This window comes from Phallusia mammillata, chromosome 2 (assembly GCF_965637545.1).
Source record: "Phallusia mammillata chromosome 2, kaPhaMamm4.hap1.1, whole genome shotgun sequence".
Lineage (NCBI taxonomy): Eukaryota > Metazoa > Chordata > Ascidiacea > Phlebobranchia > Ascidiidae > Phallusia > Phallusia mammillata.
In genome coordinates, this window is record NC_137253.1 from 17,690,862 (window position 1) to 17,715,990 (window position 25,129).

General features: G+C 38.1%; 2 protein-coding genes and 1 pseudogene across 3 annotated transcripts in view; all 3 read left to right on the forward strand.

The window, feature by feature from the left end:
- Window positions 1-12,128, forward strand: part of LOC145213570 (polycystin-1-like) — a 103,747-nt gene extending 91,619 nt beyond the window's left edge. For both annotated transcript variants that reach the window (XM_080081906.1, XM_080081907.1), the window contains exons 54-62: window positions 531-665; window positions 2,323-2,504; window positions 3,535-3,673; window positions 4,199-4,322; window positions 4,383-4,618; window positions 6,918-7,002; window positions 11,128-11,173; window positions 11,595-11,726; window positions 11,799-12,128. In XM_080081906.1, the coding sequence (XP_079938032.1) occupies window positions 531-665; window positions 2,323-2,504; window positions 3,535-3,673; window positions 4,199-4,322; window positions 4,383-4,618; window positions 6,918-7,002; window positions 11,128-11,173; window positions 11,595-11,726; window positions 11,799-11,928 (1,209 nt within the window). In that variant the 3' untranslated portion in view covers window positions 11,929-12,128. The remainder of the gene's footprint in view (window positions 1-530; window positions 666-2,322; window positions 2,505-3,534; window positions 3,674-4,198; window positions 4,323-4,382; window positions 4,619-6,917; window positions 7,003-11,127; window positions 11,174-11,594; window positions 11,727-11,798) is intronic.
- A 6,526-nt stretch (window positions 12,129-18,654) lies between these two features.
- LOC145213091 (uncharacterized) lies at window positions 18,655-19,419 on the forward strand. Its single transcript, XM_080081329.1, has one exon. The coding sequence runs from the start codon at window positions 18,655-18,657 to the stop codon at window positions 19,417-19,419; it is 765 nt and encodes a 254-aa protein (XP_079937455.1).
- A 1,096-nt stretch (window positions 19,420-20,515) lies between these two features.
- On the forward strand, window positions 20,516-21,233 carry LOC145213092 (uncharacterized; annotated as a pseudogene).
- Window positions 21,234-25,129: the final 3,896 nt, after the last annotated feature.

The window sequence follows — 25,129 nt, forward strand, 5'->3', positions numbered from 1 at the left end:
ACACATTGTGGCCTGTTTGCAAAATAGTTTAACTTAGTGATTTATTAGCAGATTTTTTTTCTTAGCCATGAACTTTGTTGGTTAGTGCATGGTTTCATTTGAAAACTAGGTACTCATTTATGTGGCCAAATTATATTCATTGTCAAAATTTGATAAAGCGGGTGGCAAGAAGTTCAATTGTGGCCTGTCATTCTTATGTTTGACCCTATTTGTTTTGGTAATTATGATAAAACTACTATATGCCAGCTCAGTTTTTTTCCATCTGTTAAAGGCGATTTACAACTTTGAAGCAAAGACTTTTTCCCCAATATCTAGTTTGTTTGCCAAAGCTAATAAAGCCCCACTAAAAGGCAAATTGTTATTTGTGCAATAGAAAATGACCTTTGCTAGGGATACCAAACAGAAAAGTTTGCAAAATAACTTTTGTTACACAGACCATATGTTTCTGTGTGGTGAATAGTACACTGTTGCACATGCATCATGTGTGACTGCAACATTTCCATCATTGTGTTTTGGCTTTGTTTTTTTAGTTGGTTCGCCTTCTGAGGTTTAGTCGAAGATATGCAGCTTTTGGAAAAAGTCTTGACAAGTGTTGGTACCTGATATTGGGCTCTACTGTAATTTTCTTGGTGTTCATACTCAGCTATGCCCAAGTTGGATACCTGGTAGGAATATTTAAGAAACTTAAATTGATTAAGTATTCCTATAATTTTACTCGAACAAAAATTTTTATGGATCCCTTTCTTGAAGAGGGCTCATATTGATTTTACACAATTATTTTTTTTATTATCTTTCTTTTCCTACCGAAGTTTTTCCGGACTGTTTGCCATGAAATGTTTGTTGGCTTTGCGTGAAACTTACACAGATAGTAGATATAGTGATGTAGTTGTGTACTTTACTGTTTTTCTTGATAACTCCAGTATTACCCAGCAAGCCTCCTAACATCGGTGAGTTTTTAAACAGTGTCGGAATTGGTTAAAATTTGGATAGCCTGTTGAATATGCCATTTATAGGTGTCAGTTGTGTTTAACCCTGTAGCCCAACATTTACCCCAGCTAGCAATGTTAACAATTATCATTCCTTCATGCAACTCAAGTGTATATAAACATGTGTAACTGATGTGGCCTTCATATCACTAATGATGGCATGAGCATTTGCTGAAACGTTTGAACAATAAAGCATGTCGCTTTTTAAGTCTATTTGGGCCGTTATGTTTACCATTAAATGTTAACAATGTTCCAATTAATTTAATTTGGTTGTAACTTGTAGAATTTGCTGTTTATAGGATACCCATTATGACCCTTTCATGGAAGGCACATATTGTTTTTGTACACTCTGTCAGGCAGACAGAAGTCCCAAGGGAGTAACTCACTGGTTAACGATTAAGGCGGTTTAATGCAGAGCGGGAGTGCTCAGTTTGACGCTTGGACAAACATTTTATGTGACAGTCGATTAGAAATTAGCTGTATTTGCACAGCAATGTCATGTAGTTTTATTTAGTTATTCTGCGTGTTTTCAGATTTGGCGAAGGTTGCACACCTAAGACGTTATTTAAACTCGATAATCGTGCTTTGGTTTCGTAAACGTCAAGCAAAACTTAGTTGATCAACAAAAAATAAATGGTCTTTAAATTCTCGTTGTTAGCTTGTCCGCGGCATGACCATAGGTCACTCCAGGTCAACTCGTAGGTTTTACAAACACAGTTAAGAACGATTTTTCGTCATAACACAGCTTCTTTATTTTTGACAAATCAATTTAAGAATCAATACTTAAGTCATGCATAAATTAGTCAAAACGGTATTGTTGAACATTAAGGTGTGCATACTATTAAAAACAGTGTCAAAAGGATCTTTTCAGTTAATTCATCATATATTTTTATTCAGATTTGTCTCAAGGCTTTTTTATGGTTTGTTACGCATGACACATTATCAAGGCAATGTTTTATCCCACAGTGTCAATGCCTAAAACTTGATGTCATGTTTTGACCCTGCTGTGGTGGTTTGGTGCATTAGGTTGCATGTTTGTCAAGATATCTTGACAATGCTCTCTTATTGTCTAACATGGCACATATGTTGCACGTACCTTAGCTGACACTGTCTGTACAGTAATAACAAAGTTTTATCACTTAAATATTTTGGAAAAATATTAAATTTTGCAAACTACAAATAGAATTTAATAATCCAGTTGAACAAATTACGTTATGGTTTGGGATTCACTTGAGCACCCCTAACCACCAATTTACGATTATCCAGTTTAGTTTGTATGTAGGAAAGACACTCTCTTAGTTTGTCTTCCAATACTTTCATTATAGTACATTTTTAGGTATTTGGTCTAAATTCTGGGGAAACAATTGAAGAATATGGAAATCTGTGGAACAGTTTATATTCTTTGTTTCATATTCTTTGTGGAAAGCTACAGATGGAAAAGTGTTTTCATGCTTACCCTGTATTTTCAGTTGTGTATTTTTTCTCATTTTATTTTGGAGTTTTTCTAATAGTATGGAGGTATGTATATTAAATTACTTTAACAAGACAATTAAATCACTTCTTAATAGAGTTAATATAAATTTTTCGTACAATGTTTGATGCCTTTTGGTGGAACAGTCATCTGGTGTGTATGGCTTGTGCTGCTTGTATTATTTAACTGCACAATTTGGAGGTCACCAAATGAGAAAGCTGAATGAAAATTGAAAAGTTTGTTGTAATAGATGTATCAATCTTTGCATTTGGCCTTGTAGCTTTAGCTCTTTTGTTACACTAGACACCTAAAATGAAGCAAATTATCAAAAAAAGCATCGCTCCCATATCTCTTTTTTAAGTTAAATTAACAGTGTTGGTTATTTTTGTCGTTTGCCTAAATTATAACTTAGGAACGCATGATCATCGATTCGATTTGCTAAGACATTTGATTGACTGGATTATGAGATAATCCGGTTGCTATGTAAACAATACACGCCGTTAACATAGGTGCTCATTTTAACTTCCCCAGCTAAAGCAAAGTTGCAATGATGCTCAAATAAGGTTATGGCGCAGTATTTTCTTTATTTTGCAGAGAATAGAAAGAAGTACTTTATTTCAAAACTAGATTATCTTACATAGCACAGAACATGGTGTCATGCGATCTAACTGTCATTGCTATGGTGCAATCGCCCAAGTGTGATGAAGAAACACTAGCAACGCACACACCTTTTAGTTTGTGCACATGCCACCAGTTGACTTGCTTTGTGCTTTCTCTTGCAGCCAGATATTTTTTTAAATATATGTTATATTGCATCGTAGCCTGGGGCTTATCCTGAAACTTTGGAAGGGTCCCGACATTTTAATTTGGGAATGTTCTGCTTAGAAAAGTTTCCCTCATAAATGTGCTAGGCCTCTTGCTAAATATACCTGTCAAATGGCCTGTTGCTTTTGGCTATTTTGGCAAGTCAAAAAACAACACGTTAAAAGGCAAAGTGTGTAAGCATGCCCAAACCTGAAAGTACAAGACCGAAACCTGGTCAAACTTACAACTTTATTTTTTTTTCTTTTGGGGCAGAACTTTTTCATCCATTTTAATACAAGGCTATAAAGAGGTCAGACATGAAAATCTCGGAAATGAAATAGCTGACTATGAAATATTGGAGTATATCATTACGAGGATAAAAATGAGACTTGGTATAATCAAAACAAAACAGGTTAGCAGTTTTTATGTATATGCAATTGGGTAAGAAAATATTGCTCTACTGAACAAGTGTAATAAAAAAAGCAATTATAGATATAATTACTATTGTCAACATTGTGTGTTTAATTACAATCAACTATTATGATATGAAATGCACTATACAGGAAACTGGTTCTCGTCCATAAAAAGTAGCCATAATTTTTATTTTAACATAATAAAGATCACACCAACACTTTTTTGTTGCTCAGGTTTTTCAAAAAAATGTGAGTAGTTTGGGTTAAATTAGTGTGTTGTTTGGTGAAGCCTGTTTTTAATGATAACATATCTTTTAAATGACTTGGTCATGGTTCTGCTGCACAATAAAGCTACAACCGCTAAAAAAGCTACAATATTTTTTAGTGGGCTAAATTTTAAATGGTAAACTGAATATGTTACATTTTTTTCTGGCATGACATTATGACCACCAAGCACTGTTTTATGACTTACTAGTTCCACATAAAATACTGTAGTACCTAAAACATGTTTCTGTTCATTGCAGTATCGCCACAGGGTTCATTTTGAAGGTATGTCTACACCATCATCTAGAGGTTCTATGAACTCACTTGACTCTTTCGGGACATGTTTTACCCCAGGAAGAATCTCTCAATGCTCTGATGCTTCAGGTTTTCTTTCAGGTTTTGTCTTGAAAAGGTAACATCATGCCAAATAATCATGTTTTGCAGCACTTTCCCTTTCATCCTCTGACTCTGGTTTGGGAACACCATCAGATCACTCTCTTTCACTATTTGACTACTTGACAATAGAAAATCCACCATCAGAAAAACCAATGGACAGCATGCATTTGAACTTTATATATGATAGAGTATCAAATTATTCTGTTGATATGTTGCTGCATCGCTTGGACAGGGTAAACAAGCTTGGTAATGACATTCTTGTGATGGAAAACAAACTGTTGGAGGTAATATCAATGCATCAATTAAAGAAAATTGTTGACACATTTATGCCATTTATGATAGTTGTGGGTTTCTTCCCTGAAGGGATAAAATTTTATGACTGTTAATCGGGTCATTGTGGTTTCATATTTTATACTTTTGGGTGTTGAACCCCATCAGTTACCCCACTAACCCCCTACAATGGGTGAGTTGTTTCAAAAGTGTTGGAATTTAATTAAATTTGGACAGCTTGTAGAAATTGTCTTTTATAGGTGTCAATTGATGTGTTCAACCCTGTCACCTCAACATTTACCAAACTAGCCCCCCAAATGAGTCCATTTTTCTAACAGTGTCTGGATTGAATGAAATTTGGACAGCTTGCAGATTGTGCCATTATAGGTGTCAATTGTTGTGTTCAACCCTGTAGCCCTATCATTTACCCCACTAGCTTCCTACAATCATGTGCATTTCGCTATTAATAGGAGCAGACAACTTTGCATGTGGCCCATGAGTTTCTGCTTGCAGAAACAACCATGAAAATAAGTGTAGGAAATACATATTAATGATTTAAAATAGGTTATGGTGTATATGCAATATCAATATGTGTCAAGCCACCCTTCCAGTTTATGGTGCATATTCTGACAGCATTATGTTTTGAAGCTCACTTGTAAGAAAACATATATATACACAAGGCGTTTTTGTATGTTTTTAGAGCAGTAGTTTCCAATCTTTAAGCTTGCAGCTTAATAGTTTTTTTCATTTTAGACTTTCTAGGGGAATTTGGGCTAACACACAAAAATGTTGAAAGATTCACTTTTAACTTTATTGTGATGGGTAAGGCAGCAGTTGGCAACAGATCAGACAAAAATAAGGTTCTGTAGTGTATGTACAGCCACATTTGTTGTCAAGTTCTAGGACATAAAATCGGGAATATACTTTAAAAAATGAATATTTTGTGGTACACTAGGTAGTTGTGTATAATACAAGTATAATAATAAGACAACATGCAGGTAAACATGTAAAATAAGCGAAATTGTTTTCCCCTTTTCTGTGTAAATCTCGTTTGTTCCAAATGTTTGGTCAAGAAAGAGTGCTTTAATCTATTTAAATGTACAAAAATGTTTTTCAACATGGTTTTTCAGTGTCTGTTACACTATGAGGAAGTTTCCCTGTTTTTAAATAGATGTTATTTGATTAAAGCTAGAGATAAAATTCTCAGACGATTGGGAGTGTATATTATATTATATTTTTTTACTACCATATATACTCGCCGATAGGTCGCGCCACCGTATAGGTCGCACTATTAGTTTTGTGTTAAAAGGTTTAATTTAGAGTTGACTCGCACTTAAGTCGCACTGAAAATCTGGGGGTTTAAATGGCCCTTTCCCTAGCTTTTTTGCATAGATAACTTCCTATTTTTTTTGTAGGGCTTAATATAATCAAAATATGTTTCCATTTTTTCTCAACAAAGCGGGAAAATCCAACGCACGCTGAGCGGTCGCATGTGCGCTCATGAAACTGTCTCGCATTGGTATGTGCGTGCACGAGCGCATGCACCCGTATTCGATAGAACCACAGTGACAATAGCACATTCTACAATTCGCGTGTATAACGCCCACCCTTAATTTTTCATTGAACAATAGTATAAAATTTTGCACGTTATACTTGAATAAATACATTATATCCGCCCAATAAGCCGACCCCAGAAAATTAGGTTGAAAACGTGAGGTCCTGAAAATCGGCTTATTAGCTGGAAAATACGGTACTTGCAATAGCCGAAAACTTTCAATTTTGTTCCGACTTGGTGGCGATTTGCACTTATGTCGAGCGGATTGGTCGCACCTGTATTTTTTTTGAAAAAATATAAGGAAAAAGTTGCGACCTATCTATGAGTATATACGGTACTTAATGTACAACATTATAATGATGTGAAAAGAATGAAGTTTTGGTCACTTTTGTGTCCTTTAGCAAAAATATGATCACAACAGTTTTATGTTGTAACCCATTACCATGAACACATGTGTGTAAGGGGGCATTCAATTAGCTTGCAAAACAAATATGTTGGTAAAAGGTGTATATGGTACATCGTTAAGTGGGACAAAGAATAAGTAAAATTGCAAAGTATTTGAAAGATACCTTTCAGTTTAATGTTACATATTTGATTATTCCCCAGAAATAGCCTAAAAGATTACATCAGATTGATTATCTCCACAGGATTACTTTTATTACCATCTTGCCCCATAGTTGTTTAAATTTTTGTGCATATACTTTCTTCCGATTTTTTTGTTTCCAGTATTTGCTCAGATTTATCTTTGTGCTGTTTAGGTTGCTCAGAAAAATGTACAACTGAAGGTACTACAAAAGCAGTCAAAAAACATCGCAAAAGCAGCAACAACTGTTACGACTCAAGGTTTGAACTATATAACTTTGTACATTGTTTGAATACTTTTATTATGCCCCTCCTTCACTAACGGGGACACAATTGTGTTTGTGCAATTTTTTTCCTTGGCTATGTAACGCTGTCTGTTTCGCATGTTTTGGTCATAAAAAGTGCTTTAAACATGTTTTAATTTTTGCACATTGTGTAATTGTCTAACGTTGAGGACTGCAATGCTTAAACCATTTAAAAAAAATTGGATCAGCAGTTCCTACACACTGGCTTAAAAATGTAACCTGGAGTGTGTTTTAGGGTTTGTGGGTCGAGCGAGCCTTACGGTACCAAAAAAGGGGTAAGGGCAACATATTAATTTGGGAAATTTCCTAATTATGCTGCATGACATTGACATCATTTATTCTGCTTTGGGAAATTTTCCTTAGCAATGTACTGGGTTGCATGTAAATACTTGACTAAAATAATGAACTAAGATCCATGTAAACACTTTCTGGCACTTTCTACAGCTGAAGGACACTAAGGCGAGCGACATCAGCTTGTATTATTAGATATTATAGAAAAGTAAATTATGGGTTGCATTTTGACCTAAAGGACATATACACCAAATGGCATATTTGGGAAAGTAAATAGGAGAACAATGAGTAAGTAGGTACTTGTACATTCTGGAGCCTGTAAGTCAGGGGTTCCCAACCTTTTTTCGATCTCGTACGACTTGGACGCTTTGTACTGCCACACGTACCACTTCTTGCAGAACAACTTATTTAATCGAATCATATTTTATTAAGAATAATAATATTGGCCTACTAAAATAACACTAAAGCACGACAACTAAATTTAATGATATTTTTGTTTATGTTTACTGTCCACCAATTGGCCGAGCAATCATTTGCCATAATCAAAGCCCACTGTCCCACAGCGTTGTACGGCTTTTCAAAGCAACTGTGCTTTTGTTGACAATTGACATGACCTGTGGTTTGTAGATCCTAATGATACGAAACAACAGAAATAGTTACGTAACAATAAGAAGAGGCTTGGGGAAATTTTTTTGTAAATAAAAACAGATTAACAAAATATAAAGTGTTGAATCCAAATTTTTGTAAAAAAAAAAGAAAGCTACTCGCTTACCACCTAAAAAACTAGTGGTACGCGTACCACAGGTTGGGAACCCCTGCTGTAAGTAAATCATTTGTGCATTTGGAGTTAAACTATGGGAGGATCAACTTCAGTCAAGTAACATCCCTGTGTGTAATTTTTTTTTTTTTAAAAGCTTTCTTTAAAAAATATATCTTTTAAGCAGTTTTCTTGACCAAACTAGCTTAACTTATCAGTGTTAAACAGAAAGGGACCCTTAAAAATATGCTTAAAAAAATCTTTAAAAAAATTATCGGTGTCATAGTGCACTAGGCCTGTTGAAGGTGTTATGTTATATCAAGCGCATCTCTATAAAGAACTGGAAGGGTGGCTTAGCACTTTTTGCCATTACATACACACATAGGCGTCTATTTTTTAATTATTTGCAAAATTTTGGGGGAGACCTTTCCAGGTTTTAGAAACATCCTTCAGCTCATAGGCGCTGAGTTTTACAAAAATGCAAGGTGTTGAATGTAAAATATGAATTTGTGTGGCGTCACTAATGCGTACAACCACAAAGACTGAAAGCTGAACAAAGTTCCCAAAGAATGCAAACTTCATCATGATTCAGAAGAAAACGATATATTTAGATGGCAATTGCAAACGTTGCTTTAACTTTTGTCATTGGTTTAGCAAGGTTTAAAAAATGCTTCGTCAAGTTGTTGCTGCAGTGTATCCTGAGATAACCAATTATTATAACACATTGGCATTGTGCACAATAATGGCTAAACATTCACAGACAAACAATTGGGTGTTTGACGTCATAAACATAGCACTAACTTCAGCATATTGCAGTTTTAAGCCAGGTTTTGTGGTTATTTTGCCAGTACGCTTGCTTAAAAGCAAAAATGTTTCCAATTATGGCCTTCCCAGAAGGGGACACATCTTGATTTTACTATGTTTTTTTTCTTTTTTTCTCTGGTGAAGTTTGTCCATGCACTTTTGGCATGAAATCTTTGGTGGATTTGGATGAAACTTTCACAGATGGCAGATATAGTCATGTAGATGTGCATCCCCCTTTGTTTGTCTTGATAACCCCAGTATTTACCCCGCTAGCCCTTAAAATGCAAAACGTTTTTGTATGTTGCTGCACACCACAAACCAAAGGGTTTCTGTGGTGTAATAGTGTAATAAAGGTAACAGAACATACAACACTTGTGTTTGTGCATGCATTGCTTGGTGGACGTTTTCGCACATGGAATTTAAGGAGTGTTAACAGCCTTATGATGCCAGAAGCTTTAATGAATGTTGCTTAAAACACCTCTAGTGGTCAAAATTTTAAACATTGGCCGATTTGATAAAATTTAACATGATTGTTGATGGGGTTATTGTGGCTACTTTTGGGTGTAGAACCCCATCAGTTACCCCGCTAACCCTCAAATGGGTTAGTTTTTTAAACAGTGTCAGGATGTAATCAAATTTAGACAGCTCATAGAATTTGTCGTTTATAAGAGCTGTTTGTTGCGCTTAACCCAACATTTACTCTTCTAGCCCCCTAAAAAGGTGAGTTTTTTAAAATAGTGTCGGAATTGGCATAAACTTTTATAATGTGCCATTTATTGTTGTTAATTGTTGTGTTTTACCATGTAGCCCTACCATTTAACCCAGTGGTTCCCAACCTTTTTGTGGGACCGGCAAAAATTTAAAAAAATTCCACAGACCGGCAATATAAGATCGCAGTGAATGCAACATATATTTTCAAGCTTTTTGTTCACCAAAGTTGGTGTTGCGCAACATAATGCAAGATTTAGTCATAGACTATGTATTTAGGACGAAAAATACAACCAAACGGCAATCAACTAAACTCAAACAACAAAACGCCAATCCATTTACATACAAAATCAATGCTAGTGGGATGTTTGCTGTTGTTTCGCTTCCAGTATGAATCTCAAAAGTAAAAAATAGCTTTGGTTTACAAAAAAATGTTGAATGCTAGACACAGTTTATGACAAAACAATTATAAACGTCACAAAAGCTTTATTAAACAATTTTGCAGGTATTAACGGTGGGGAGCTACCCCAGTTGTACAGCCAAGCATCAAATGAGTTTCGCAGATACCAACAACTTTGTAATAGGCTTATCATTCCATTTTAAAAAGTAGCTTGGCATATAGTAAGATAATTTGCGGACCTGCGGTTGGGAACCACTGATTTAACCCATTAATTTGTAAACAATGTCGAATTTGGATGAAATTTTGACAGTTAGTAGATTGTACCATTTTTAGGTGTTGGTTGTTAAGTTTCATCCTATAGTTCCAACACACGTTGCATAACAAACTACGAGACACTGGCATTTGTCATGGATTGTGACCTTCAGCCTTACAAACAGCCGGTTTTAACTACTTTACGCCATACGAATGTATGTGGTCTTTTTGGCATTAATTTATTTTAAACAAAAACAGGGGAGACAATACATATGTTGTCACCCCTGTTTTTTTCAGGAGGGGGAATAAGTCACCCCTAAGTCGACGCCTATGCAAACACACTATAACATATTTTGGAATGTGAATATATTTCCTACACTCAATGTATAATAGGTCCCATACTAGCCACCATCTTTTATAACCTTAGTTGTTCCTGCAAGCAGGAGCCCATGGGTCCCCACACATGCAAAGTTAAAAATATCACATTTCAAGAGATAAACCATGGTAAACTTGACCATGATTATTGGCATGGCTACCACATATAGGCATGGCTGCCAAAATTGACTGCAGATCAACATAAAGATTTGAAATACAGTTTTTAGAGATTTGTGTCTATAATACTTTTGGGTTGTTTGATTGAATTATACAAATACTCTACTGTATTAATACTGTTCCTAATATACATGTGTAGGGACACATTTGTTTCTGCTGGTAATGTAAAGATAGTCAAACCGGTTGCAGATATATGGGTAATGGTATATGGTGAGAGCCTTTAAATATGAGTGGTATGTATGGCGATATAAAGGAAAGCCACCTTTCTAGTTCATTGTGTGTGGTAATAATGTTATGTGATGCAAGTATAATTGCAGGTTTGCTAGACCAGCAGAATAACACACATGAACAGACGACATACAGGTAACTGCTGACTACTAGCATGGATTCTATTTTTAGTATTTCTCCTAGCTTCAATTTCGTTGATTTGACCCTATTGTCTGCTTACTGAGGTCAAACAAACATAATTATTCATGCATGAATGCTCCACAAACATTGCATTGAAAGATAATTTGCAATTTATTTGCATAAATATGAGGGACCCAATCATTTTTTTCTTGAGTGTGTGGCAACAAATACTGTATTGTCATTATTACCCAAGATATTTACTGTGAATAGATAACCAGTATCCATTATTAAGTCTTGGAAATTTTGTATCCGGTTAAGGAGGTATCAGATATAAATTGACAACATGTAACCCCCGCCCCATGCTAGTGAGTAAAAGTGAACACCTAGTAGTATGTATAGCATTATAATACTTTTGTTTGTTTTAACTTGCCTGTAGAGCTTCATTTCCAGGCGAACAGTCAAGACTTAGTACTGTGATGCATACATTACTTTCACATAAAGGGGTGCAGACAAAAGGTCGTTTGACGGAACGCAGCTCCTCATACTCCCAGAGAAGCCCGCAATACCAGTATGTCTCTTGCTTTTCTGACTAACAAAATACAATATAAATTGGTGTACTTTTCAAGTATTATTCTTATAGGGGTTCAGATAACATTGGGCAGATAACCGAAATCAGAAAAAGGCCCTATAGTGATGAAGGCACTCGGCCTTTGCGTCAAAGAGACATAAAAACACATCCTTCTGTGGTAAAGAAAAAGAGTGCATGGTAACAGGTTGACTGTACCAAAATACCTAAATTGTAGTCATATATTGATTTTTCTCAGTGTGCTGTTGTTTTATTCATTGTTCTATTTCCATTGTCATTGTAGTTTGACAGGTGCATGTTTTCCTGTGCACAACCTCAATTAAATACTTTTTCGTTTGTGACACATAAATGGTTTAGTTTCAATAAAAGTTTGTTAGTTATTAATTTTAAAAGTCCACTGATCAAATTTTGACAGAATATCATATTCAGGGCTGCCATTCAGTTTGTATTTTGAAGATTTGTTCTAGTTCTGTTAACATATTGCCTTGGCTGCCCTGACTTGCGCACACAGTAAAATGTGTAATTGTCATCAAAATAGATTCCAAACATGTGTGTTTAAGATCTATATTAAGTTTGCAAAATTCTACAGGAAGAGACCAACAGCAGTAAGACAACCCTATGTCGTCTAATCTATTTATATTTAACTCCCACTGTGGCACAACAATTGTTCTGTATCTGCAAATTACCTTGTTTAATACAGCCAGAAAAGCTTGTTGCGAGAATTCAATAAACAATAAGGTTACATGCTACAATCTAACCTGGTGATCTATAATGTAAGTGACCATAAATGTAGTCCTCATCAACTTGACTAAAGATGAGTATGACACTTTTTACTTATATCGTGTTTAACTATAGGTTTTCTAGCTTCTGTATACAGAATGGAAACAGATTTTGATGGCATGTTTGCTGTGGGAATGGCACCATACTTTAGTTGTCATTTTCCTTGCTTGTCTACAAAAACCAATTAAATGGCATAATAATCAAATCAAAGCGAAATATCCAAATACAAATCTCAAATAAATTATTGTAGTAGGCTATTTTGCAGTTATCTCACAAACTATTACCTTCTTTATTATTATTTATTACCTTCAACAAAGTCATTGGGTTTTAAAATGAAGGTTGCATATTCCACGTTGGTTTCTTTGTAGTTGTGAAAGAATGTTATCTTGTTTGATTCGGTCTCTAAACTCGCAGTAATTTTCGTGATGAGGTGTTCAGTTTTACAAACTTAATGTTGGCGACAACAAATATTTGCCGCTTTTCTTCCTGCTTCTGTCGGTTTTGGGAATAAGAAGAACAGCACAGAACGACAGAGCTATTGGATAACAATGGTGTTTGAATTATCGGGTCTAGTGTACAATTGTAAGTCCATAATCGGGTTAATGACGTCACAACATAGTTTGGGTCATATGAGTACGTCATGCAACTCATACGAAGTCTTGCCAAACACTGCTACTTACAATAAGGCCAAAACAAAGTGCCGAACAACAGTTGGGTACAAAACCAAATTAGAAACTAGAAAGGTGAATTATTTTTGCAAGCAAATACGAATGGGTGCCCACACGTGTGTTTGTGCAAATTTACGATAAACAAATGTTTCGGTGATTTTTAGATCCTTAAAAAAACTTTAAAAAGCATTAAACCAACTTTAAAAGTTTTGTTGGTATTTTTTTGCAGCATTATTGTCATACAATTACAAAAAAAACAACGGGAAAAATACTTTCAATTTAACCTCATGCTTTGACCTTGATACTGACAGTGTTCACAGATTATGGGCTGTAAAAGTAACTATTTGGCCGATTAAGGCAAAAATTTTAATACTAAACGATAAACTTCCTGCAAACAATTGTTTAACATTTCAGCAAATTAGGGCTTGTATTTTTGGACTTTAGTCAGTTCAGTACAGTTTAAAAAAACTTCTTTCAGGGGTCCGGTGGGTGAACCGCTGGGTCATTGGGGTTAAACTTCAGAAGAATCAAATTTGGATCAATAACTAACGTCTGTGTAAATTTGAAGCACTTTTTCTTGACCAAACGCATATAACAAACCAGCGTTAGACAGAAACGAATATTTTTGGGTTTAAGGGGTGAAAATGGGTAAATCTTTTTTGAAGGTACGAAATTCTTTAAAATACCTTAGATTGCACCAAACAACAAAGCATACAACTTTTAGCCCATGTAGGCTACTTCAGTCAATATACACCCGTTTTTTTTTAAATACGTTTTTGGGGCCTGTGGGTAGCCTAAACCACTGGATCATGTAAACAAATGTTTTAGATTCTCGAGGACAATTTTTTCACTAAGCATTAACTCAACTTAAAAGTTTTTGTCCGTATTCTTTTTGCATCATTATTGTCATATAATTACAAAAAAAAGTAACAAAGAACGGGAAAAATACTTTCAATTTAATCTCTTGCTTTCACCTTGATATTGTCGTTTAAGGTCAGTTTTTAAACACAAATTTTCATAGAAAGCATTAACTGTTGTATTAGACACTATAAATTGAAAAGTCGTTTGAGACAAAGGTATAGATAACAACTTGTTTTTCACTTAACTTCGTTTCGCAATAACGACCGTTTAATGACCTTTTGACATCCTTTTTAACTGTTTAACAATACCGTTTTGCCTAATTTATACATGACTTAAGTATTGATTTGTCAAAAATAAAAAAGCTACGTTATGACGAAAAATTCTTAATTGTGTTGTATTCAGGGAGTCGAACCGCTTGTCATATGGGTTCAGGTTCGATTCGGGTTCACTTGATTTTGTTTTCACCGGTTCGGGTTCGGTTCAGGTTTTTAAAAATATTTATTTTCGGGTTCGGGTTTTGTTCCGGTTTGGGCAAATTATCCGGTCTGAACCGGTTTGCGGTTTTTAAACCGGTTTAAATTTTTACTCCTTTTAATTTAATTCTACCCATCATCTACCCGGCCTTATCAAACTTCAAAAGAATTTTGCCCCTGTACTGTTATTTTTGACACGCCCTACCAGTGTTATCTCGCTTATTCTTCAATGCGCTGTTTTGAAAAAATATCACAAAACATAATACAGACTACATTTTTTACTGGTTCGGTTCCGGTTCGGTTCCGGTTCGGGCCCAACGCCGAACAAAATATTGGGTTCAACTCCGGTTCGGGTTTTTAGAAAATCGTAATTAGCGGTTCAGGTTCGGTTCGGGTTTAATGAAATTAACCGGTTCGCGGGTTCAGTTCCGGTTCGACTCCCTGGTTGTATTGCTTACAAGTTGACCTTTAGTGACCCGTGGTTATGCGGCGGCCAAGCTGACAACGAGAATTTAAAGACCCTTTATCGCGGCTTACGAAAAATTTAAGTTTATTTTTTCACCTTTAAGTTGATCAACAACGTTTTGCCCGACACAAACGAAACCGAAGCACGTTTATCGAGTTGAAATTACGTCTTAGGTGTGAAACTTTCGCCAAAACTGAAAATGCGCGTGATAACTTAATAAAACGACACAGCATAGCTGCACAAAAAAAACAGCCGAGTTCTAATCACCCAAACGACTATCTCGTAAAACGTATATCCGGACGTCAAGTTGAGCACTCCCGCCTTAATCGTAAATCAGTGAATTACCCTTGGGACTTGTATCTGACTGATAGTGTACACATATTATGGGCTGTAAAGGTAACTGGCAAAATTTTAAATACTAAACGAATACCCTGCTCAAACAACTGGTAAAATTTTCAGAAATAAAGATTTCCTAACTTGTGATATACATATAAATGAGAGTTGGAAATCGTTGCAACAATGGCAATAGAACAGGGAATGATTCTCAGAATCAATTTACCAGGATTTAAAATACTCCCATGGATAAAACCTTCGATGTTGCAAGTGGATTCGGCAGAAGTTTAAAGTTCTGTCACGAAACGTTTGTTCCTACTCCTGGACTCCACTGTCCAGTTTTGTTTAAATACATGTACTTAACTTATTTTTAAGTTAACACAGTTGCTAGTCTTGGACATATTGTGTTATAAATGACTCTAAAATATAAGGTAATTTTATCTCATTTCACATGGAAAGTTTTTCTGTAAAATCAAGACCAAAGCTGTGCAAATACTATTTTATTTTCAATATGCACCAACCTACCACAAGATAGATGAGTTCTTGAAGCCATATTTCTGTTTCAAAGCATTTTTTCATGTGCCACATTCTGTGTTGTAACATTTTACTGTTTGTGTCAGTGCATTGCAAAAAGCTGTTTTATTAACAAGTAAAACACTCAAAAATACGTCGGTTGTTGTTGCTGCGTCGGTTGTTGTAGAAAAGCTGTATTTTGTCGTGTTGACGATTATTGGTGAGTCACTTTGTATAATGACTCAATATTGTGAATTACCATAATGAATGCTAACCGCTGTGAACTAGACCTAAAGTGCAATGACCTAAAATGTCATTTCCCTTTTTAATAGTCGTACTGTACGTGTAGTTGGGTTCATTCAAGTTGCTAAAGTTGTAATTGTTTACGCAGCGTTCTTGTACGATACTCACGTGAAGCGTGACTTTCTACACCAGTGGTTCTCAAACTTTTTTATTGTCGGGGCCAAATGATATTTTTTAAGTGTGTAGGGAGCCGCAAAAAAACGAAACCTTGAGAAAATTAATAAAGATTATTACTTTCAAAGCTAAAATAGCAATGTTTGGTGGTTTTCTGAGGTCTGGTGCGAGCCGCAAAATAAGTAGCTGGGAGCCGCATGCGGCCCCGAAAACCGAGTTTGAGAACCACTGTTCTACACTGTTGCTCTACATAGCTTGGTAAGCATTGTGTATGACGTCATAATGGCATATTGTGGTCTCATGTTTTATTGTGTATGTAGGTGTGTGGCAGTGATTTCTGGGATCGCCCATGTTATTTGTTTTCTTCCGGTTCCCATAACAGTTGGTGAGCTTAAAGTTACATTCCTACATTTAAAGCGCAGTGCTAATGCCATGTCTTTGTAGAAACCGTTTCCTATTTGTTTCTATCGCCTCCCATCGTCCTCTTCATTCTTCATTGAAAGTGTTTGAATATAAGATCTACAAAACACCCTATCTGTGTGGACTGCGTGTTGGAGACCTTTCGGAATCGCGTTTCAATCCCCCCTCGTGTGACGTTCCGCGCTGTAACCGGGGCGCGTTCACGGGACGTTACATGAAAGTTTCAACTGTTTGTTGAAATCAAGTTTCAACTGGGTGTTGAACACAATCTGCAGTTGAAATCAGGTTTCAACTGCTCGCTGAAATCAAGTTTTACAGTTGAAAGAATTTTTCAACTGCCTGCAAAAACAAGTTTACCTGTTTATTAAATAATTAGGCGGTCGAAGATGAGCCAATCAAACGTTACAACCCCTGAAGCGGTCGCTGACTGTCGTCGACGTCTAAGTGATCAATATCTAGCCGCCGAGTGTCTGATGAAGGACCACCGCAACAAGCAGGTGCTCGAGACGATCTTGGTTGCGCTTGAACACCTTTTTGTGGATACTGTTGCTGTCTACGAGGCGCATCCCGATCTTGCCGACGAACTAGCAAGCGTGAGGAAAAACAAAGCCGAATTCGATGACCGAGTTTCTCACTGGATTCGTGAGGTAAATTCTCCATCTAGGAGTGCTTTACCTGTTAACATGGCTAGTCCGGATGGAAGCGGTGAAAACAGTCCAAGGGACAACGACTCCTTCTGCGGACGAAGTAGGCGATCTAGTTCTTCGACTAACAGTAGTACTAGAGTTAAAGTAACTACGCAGCTCGCGCGTCTTGCTATTCAACAGACAGCGCAGAAGCAGGAACTTGCCAGACAGCACGAAGTAATAAAAAGACAAACCGACATACAGAAGAGAGCAGAAGAAAACATGCGACGCGCCGAAGAAGAAATCCGTCGTGCTGAAGAAGAACAGCGCCAAAGGGACAAAATGGAAATGCTGGAACTGCAGCACCAGCTACAAGCCGCAGAGGTTGAAGAGAGGGTTTGGGACGAGATGTCAGGAAACACGGATTACGTGACGGTGAAAGAAGGTTCTGGTGAATCGACCACGCCTCCCCTGGAGGAGCCGCTCGGGGATCAACGTCGCGTATTGTTTACGTCACCGCCTGTCACGTCGCAGCAAAGCCCTCCTGACCAACGGTATGTGGTTGACTATGTTGCTCCGTCGAAGTCCCTGTCCCAATATGCGCCTAAATTTAAATCCTCGTTTGATGAGAAAGGTTCTTTCACCGCAGCAAACCCAATTGTAAATAAGTCTTGTACACACTAGCGTATTTGGGGGGGGGACAAGGTGCCATGCCCCCCCCCCCCCCCTCAAGAAATTTTGACCGGCTGTTTTAGTATTGAATCTTGCAATTTCAGACAAAACTGTAAATGGCAATGTGCGTAACGCATTGATGTTCGTCACACATCTTAATAAACAATGCCAATCTAGGCCACTTGGCGTCCAACTGCACGTATGACGTCACAATGGATTTTATAATAGCTTCGTTATGTCAATTCACAATATGATTAAGAGGCACCCACTGTTAGAAACAACTGTGTCGAGTGTTAAAAAGTGTTACATATATACGATGGAATCGTGACTATACGTTCGTTACTTACAGCAAGAGTAAGGGCTTCACAGGGCCTTAGGCTAACCAGCATTTAGTTGATATTGCGAGTTTAGTAGGCACAACAGGTGCTAACAGAGAGGTCTACACAGTCTACCGCCAGATGGCGCATTTCCACCGCAAGGTGGCGCATTTTTCGCCGCAAGGTGGCGCAAAATATTTTGTATTATTGCCCCCCCCCCCCCCCTAAAAACGATCCTAGATACGCCACTGCTTGTACATATGATTCAGTCAAGCCAACTGGCGTACATGACAATGAGATTGCATCACTTGTAAAGCACATAAACAGACCGAAGCCTAAAGTTCTCGTTTTTGATGGCAATCCAATGGACTATTGGAAGTTTGTTCGCAATTTCGATTCTCGCATCGACGACAAGATCGATGACGAAGGTGCCAAATTGTCATATTTGGCGCAGCATTGTGATGGCAAGGCCCGTAAATTGATTGAACACTGTTTTAGACTAAAGGAAAACGGGTACCAACAAGCGAGACAGTTATTGTACGACCACTTTGGCAAGTCACATATAATCGCTCATGCATGTGTACGGTGTGTTGTCAACGGTCCAGAATTGCGATCGAACGATGCTGCTGGTTTAAGCGAGTTTGCGCAGTCGCTGCGCGATTGTTTACTTACACTTTCAGACATTGACGAGCATTCCGAGATGAATAATTACCCTACGTTGATTGCTGTTGTGAATCGTCTACCGTTCAAGATGCAAGAGGCTTGGAAACGGCGTGTTGAGAAAATACTCAGGGATACTGGCCGTGAACCTTTGTTTGAGCATCTTGTGGACTTCGTTGAAACTGAGGATCGGATTGCAAATTCGTTGTTCAGCCGCATGCTCGATGAGCATCGCAACGAAGCTAAGAAGGCGAAATGTAAAAGTAGTCACGTAAAGACTTCCAGTCATGTCGTTGTAAGCGAACAAGAATCTAGGCCGAAGGCTCGTGCCGGACCTTCCCATTTTCCCACTGCCCCGCTGTGTCAGTGCTGTTCGGGAAACCACGTGCTTGCTAAGTGCGAGGAATTTAAATCCCGATCTTACCGCGATCGTCTGCGCGTCACCCGGATTTGGGCACTTTGCTACTAAGTGCAACAGCCCCAAAGCGTGCCGTGAGGGACTGCAATGAAGCCCATCACACCTTGTTGCATCCGCCAGAGAAGAGAGAGGACGAGTCTCCTGTCAAAGGACCTGCGCCGGAACGGACAGTTTGTTCGGTTGTGTCGGCGATTGGAAAGGACAAATTTCGCTTCATTCTCTATGTACTTCACCTCCTAACAATGGCAAAAAAGCAATTGAAAGGAATTGATTCGCATTTGCTTTTGCAAAGCAAAATTTGACACTGAATAGTTTTGCAACTTAACAGATACCGTCATAACCTTCAAAAAGCTGTATAAACTGAAAGTGTAGCCTCTTTTGGCTCCGAGAACAAAGATTTGTGATATTTGGATTCCAAAAAACGTTGCCAATTGTCAAAATCAATCAACTGTAATGTGACCTTTTGAAATATTCTTCAAACCAACTACTCTTTTCAATTAAATTGGTAAACAACACTTACAAAACAAAAACGATGTGAAAGTATCGATAATTTCTGTATAAAGGAAACACTGGAGCTAATGTTTCCAATCGAACAAATCACTAAACTACTAAACAATTCCCTTTTCTGAAAACCTTACACCGTTATCAACCGGCTTCACATATCGCACCGGACCACAAAGCCTACGCCACATGAACTATTGCGGAGTGGAAGCTGTTCTTTAATTTCGTGACACAGAAACCTTCATTTTTGAATGTGCGAAATGACTTTTCACTGTCGCGCGTCGATCTCCAATATCGAGACGCTGAAAAGTACAACGCTATCCTAAAATACATGTGAATTTACTCGAAATTTGAGAGAACTGTCTTAAGTGCTGACAGAATCAGTCGGCAAATTAAAATGTAGGATATATATATATTTGTTGCAATATTCCTATTTGTCAAGGACTGTGTTCATAAACGTGACACATAAGGCGAGAAACATGCTTACTTTTCATCACCGTTGTCACCGTGCTGGACGGACGTGTTTTTGGAGCTGCTGTTGTCGCTATAAAATTCTGTTTTAAACTGTCTACTTCGATGAGTTTTTAGCTGTTATAACAAGTCAGATCTCCTGTAGCGATCAAATTATTATATCTTTCAGGCAAATATGGAAAATATTACTATCAGAGGCAGCCATAGAATAAGTAATACTGAAACAAGTGATGCAGGTGATCTGACATTACGAGACGTTTTCAACCTCATGCAATCAATGGACAGGCGCTTGATCTCAATTGAAAACGACCTGAGGGAACGCGTCGGTAAGGCAGAAACAATCCCGAGGTTGCACACCATCGAATTGACGAGCTCGAGGGAAAAGTAGCTTTGCTTGAAACTCACCTGAAGGAAACTGAGGTTGAATTGAATCAAAAGCGCGTTATGGACGAAATGCCTTCCAAAGATTTTAACCTGCTGATTCATGGGCATGGCGTACCTCACCTGCTACCTGTCGAGTCACCTGACCAAACAGAACATGTCTTAAAAAATTTTCTAACGGAAAAACTGCAGTATTCTTTCTCTGAACTTGCTAAAATACAGTTTAGCAACATTCACCTCCTGCCGCGGCGTACGTTAACAATCAGTGGATGCAAAAGATTTGTCTCAACCAGCCCCAATAGTTATCAAGTTTGTCAAGATATCGGACAAAAGAAAGATTTTTTCTCTTTCTGGTCGCGCTTGGTCCTTTAATGCAAACACAACGAGGCATCTACCTGCAGGCTCAAAGAAAGGAATTAATTCGACATGCAAACAAATTCTACAATCTGTGTTACCGAATTATTTCGGCAGGCTTGACAAATCGATCTTATGCACCAAGCCTGCTTACTTAATTCGTAACCGGTCCAGAACCCTGCAATAACGGCTCACCACTAAAGCCTATTATACTCCCTCACACTGGTTTAGCTTATGGGCGCGACTTATATTTAAAACAAGGTAAAAACAAAGTTACACCGGGCACGTGGCAACCCACCACCAACACCAATATCACCACGTTTCACGGCACCCAGAGAAAAAGCCATCTCTTCGACTAGTGACGCCCTATTTAAAGCACGCGGAACAGGAAGGCACATCAACGCTTTCACAACTAATCACTCCTAAGGGGAAGCAGCGAGGGTGCCATAACACAAAAACGTAATTAAGGTGCCACAACGAAAAAGAACGAAAACAATAAGTGACGGTGACAAAAATAACAAGCAAATAAAATTTCGCTACATTCCCCCCAACCTGAATTCGTCCTACTCCCGTAGGACTACGCAAACTTCAGTTAGCAGCTCTGAAAGTACACAAAGAGCACTTCGGCGCCATCAACACTCAAAACATCATATCGGCCTGGAATACAAACGTTTGGCCATAACCGGGTTGTTGCACAACAACATACGCTCGCAAACACAGCGTTTTCGACTCTTGCGTCGCTTATTAATGGGCGCAAGAGGTGTGCCCCAAAAACACACAGTCACAAAAATACCAAATGCACTTTGCGAAAACGCAGAAAAAGAGCATCCGGCTCGTCGAATAAATTTTTCGAATTGATGTGCCTCATTTTCTGACCGCTTGCATCTATCAGGAGAAGCGATTCGTCTGCATTTTCCGTCGACTAGCACCGGCATCAAGTTTGGTGAAGCGACATGGGCCCGAAGCCCTTCACCAAACGCCTGCAACCAATCCCACATGGCAGCCAGTCGCTTGTAATCCTCATAACTGACTTCAGAACAGGGCGTCGCCCGTCGAAAATAAGCCAGCTGCTCGTCTGACACCAGATCAAGTAACAACTTGGTTCTGTGTCCTTCTGGAGCTCCAACATCGCGACAGTAGGTCGCCAGCACCACGGTAAAATTATGCAAACCTAAATCTCCGCCATAACGCGGAGATTTCATCATTACATTAAAAAACATCGTTAATATAACAAATAAACAAAAACAAACTAAAACGAACTGAAACCGACTTTTCTCTTAAACTAAACCAGCGGGGTTGTGGTGACAGGGTCCTGGCGTGCTCGCCAATTTGTTACCGAATTATTTCGGCAGGCTTGACAAATCGATCTTATGCACCAAGCCTGCTTACTTAATTCGTAACCGGTCCAGAACCCTGCAATAACGGCTCACCACTAAAGCCAATTATACACCCTCACACTGGTTTAGCTTATGGGCGCGACTTATATTTAAAACAAGGTAAAAACAAAGTTACACCGGGCACGTGGCAACCCACCACCAACACCAATATCACCACGTTTCACGGCACCCAGAGAAAAAGCCATCTCTTCGACTAGTGACGCCCTATTTAAAGCATGCGGAACAGGAAGGCACATTCCGGCGCAATCAACGCTTTCACAACTAATCACTCCTAAGGGGAAGCAGCGAGGGTGCCATAACACAAAAACGTAATTAAGGTGCCACAACGAAAAAGAACGAAAACAATAAGTGACGGTGACAAAAAATAACAAGCAAATAAAATTTCGCTACATCTGCGTGACAGAAACAAGGCTAGATTCAAGTGTTTCTAACGAACGCCTGATCATTGACGGTTTTCAGTTTCCTTTTAGAAAGGACAGAAATAGGCACGGTGGCGGGGTGACGCTTGTATTAATAGGAGTCTGACGATTGCTAGTTGATGTGGCTGGAAATTGCCACAGTTCCCGATTGTCAACCAATGATAATTTCCGTTGGATACCAACCTCCCAACTATAGCAAAACCTCCAAAAGATCTTTTTTTCGTAAAACTAAGTTCCACAATTGATTTGTTACAGCAAACCACCAAATGCGTTATTATTGTAGGCGATTTTAATGAGCAACACGCAACTATCTTTAATTCTGCTTTGTATTCTTCTGTCACCCAGCGTGGTTTTAGGCAACTAATAGACCAACAAACCAGATTTAGTGACATTCACACTGGATTTTAGTAAACGCACCCGAGTGTGTATTGTCATCTGGGGTACTACCACCACTTGCAAATCTGGATTACTGTGCTATTTATGTTACACTTAACGTATCTCGTGGCGCTCTCCCCAATCATGTGTTTTACAAATGGATTTTCGCCAAAGGTAATTTTGAATCTCTAAACAATATTTTAATCGCATATCATTGGGATGATTTGGTTGCAAGCTCATCCTCTGTTGACACGGCCCTAAACAACATTACAGATGTTGTTAACCAGACGTGCATATATTTCACTCCGATCTTTGAAGCTAACAGCGAAATGTAGCGATGGATGAATCGCGAAATTAAACATCTGTTTCGAAAGCGACATCGCTGGTTTACCAGATGGAGAAATTCTGGTGAATTGCAACACAAATTACAATACAACAAACTAAGAAACGAAATTCAACGCAAAATAAGAACGGAAAAGCTAAATACCATGCGCATATTGTTAACGAAGCCTGCCTTTCTAAACCTTCTTCTAAGTCGTTTTGGTCGCTCACACGTAAAATCCTGAATACCAACGAAGATTCCTGCAACAGCAAACGTATACGCCAAGCTTTGTTTACAACGGAGTAACGTATGTTAATGACATTGATAAAGCAAATTTCATCAATCAACATTTCGCCTCCATTTCCACACTTCCTTCAAATCTGCCTCCTGCCAGCTTAACCTATTGACACATCTTCTATTGACATTACCCCGTTTGATGTGTACCGCGTTTTACGTAAGCTTGACCCTAGCTAATCTTCTGATCCGCTAAATCTTCCTAATCACATTTTAAAACAATGTGCAGAATCCCTAGCAACGCCATTCAGCTATTTATTTGGTATCTTACCGTCGGAGTGGAAAAAAGCTACAATAATCCTACTGCATAAATCCGGGCCAAAACATGATGTAAAAAATTATCGACCAACTTTGCTCCTACCGTCCCTGTCAAAAGTTTTTGAAAAAATTCTCCACAAACACATCATTACTTAAACAAATAAATGGAAACAAATAAACTTCTGAACCCCAACAATTCTGGATTTCGCAAAAATCATTCAACCATCACCAATCTGCTTCACACAACCCATAATATTTACTCTTCCAAAGCTTTTGATCGTGTTTTGCACCACGGTTTACTTCATAAGTTAAACAAATTGGGATAAATGGCAGTTTGCTTCCTCTACTAAAATCGTACTTAACTGGTCGTGTACAACAAGTTCGCCTGAACAACAATCTTTCAACCTTACAGCCTACTAATGCCGGAGTTCCACAAGGTTCATTGTTAGGTCCATTGCTTTTTTTGATATATGTCAATGACATCCCTAATAACTTAACGTCTAACATTTCACTTTTTGCTGACGACACTGACCTTGATTATTCGGATATATCTCCAAATAAAAAAATTTTACAGCGAGATCTCAACCACCTCGACAAATGGGCTTCCACTTGGGCAATTAACTTTAATCCCTCCAAATCTAAAGTACTATCGCTTTGTAAAAGTTCCAATTTTCCTCAAATCTTATTCAAAGGTTTAGTTCTGCCTGAAACCCGTGCACATACGTATTTAGGCCTTATATTTAGGCCTTATCTACACCAACACTTTTTTGTCACGACCACATTCGTATGTCACAAAGCACAAATCAAAGTTCACCGATTGCGCAAAATATCCAACACAGTCTCCCGGCATATCATCCTGCGTTTTTTCTACACTTGAACATGGCGACATTTTATTCGACAACTGTAACCTATCTGACTGTACTAGAAAATGTGCAACACCAATCGGCCAAACTAATTTTAGGGTGTATGAGGACCACCTCGTATGATAA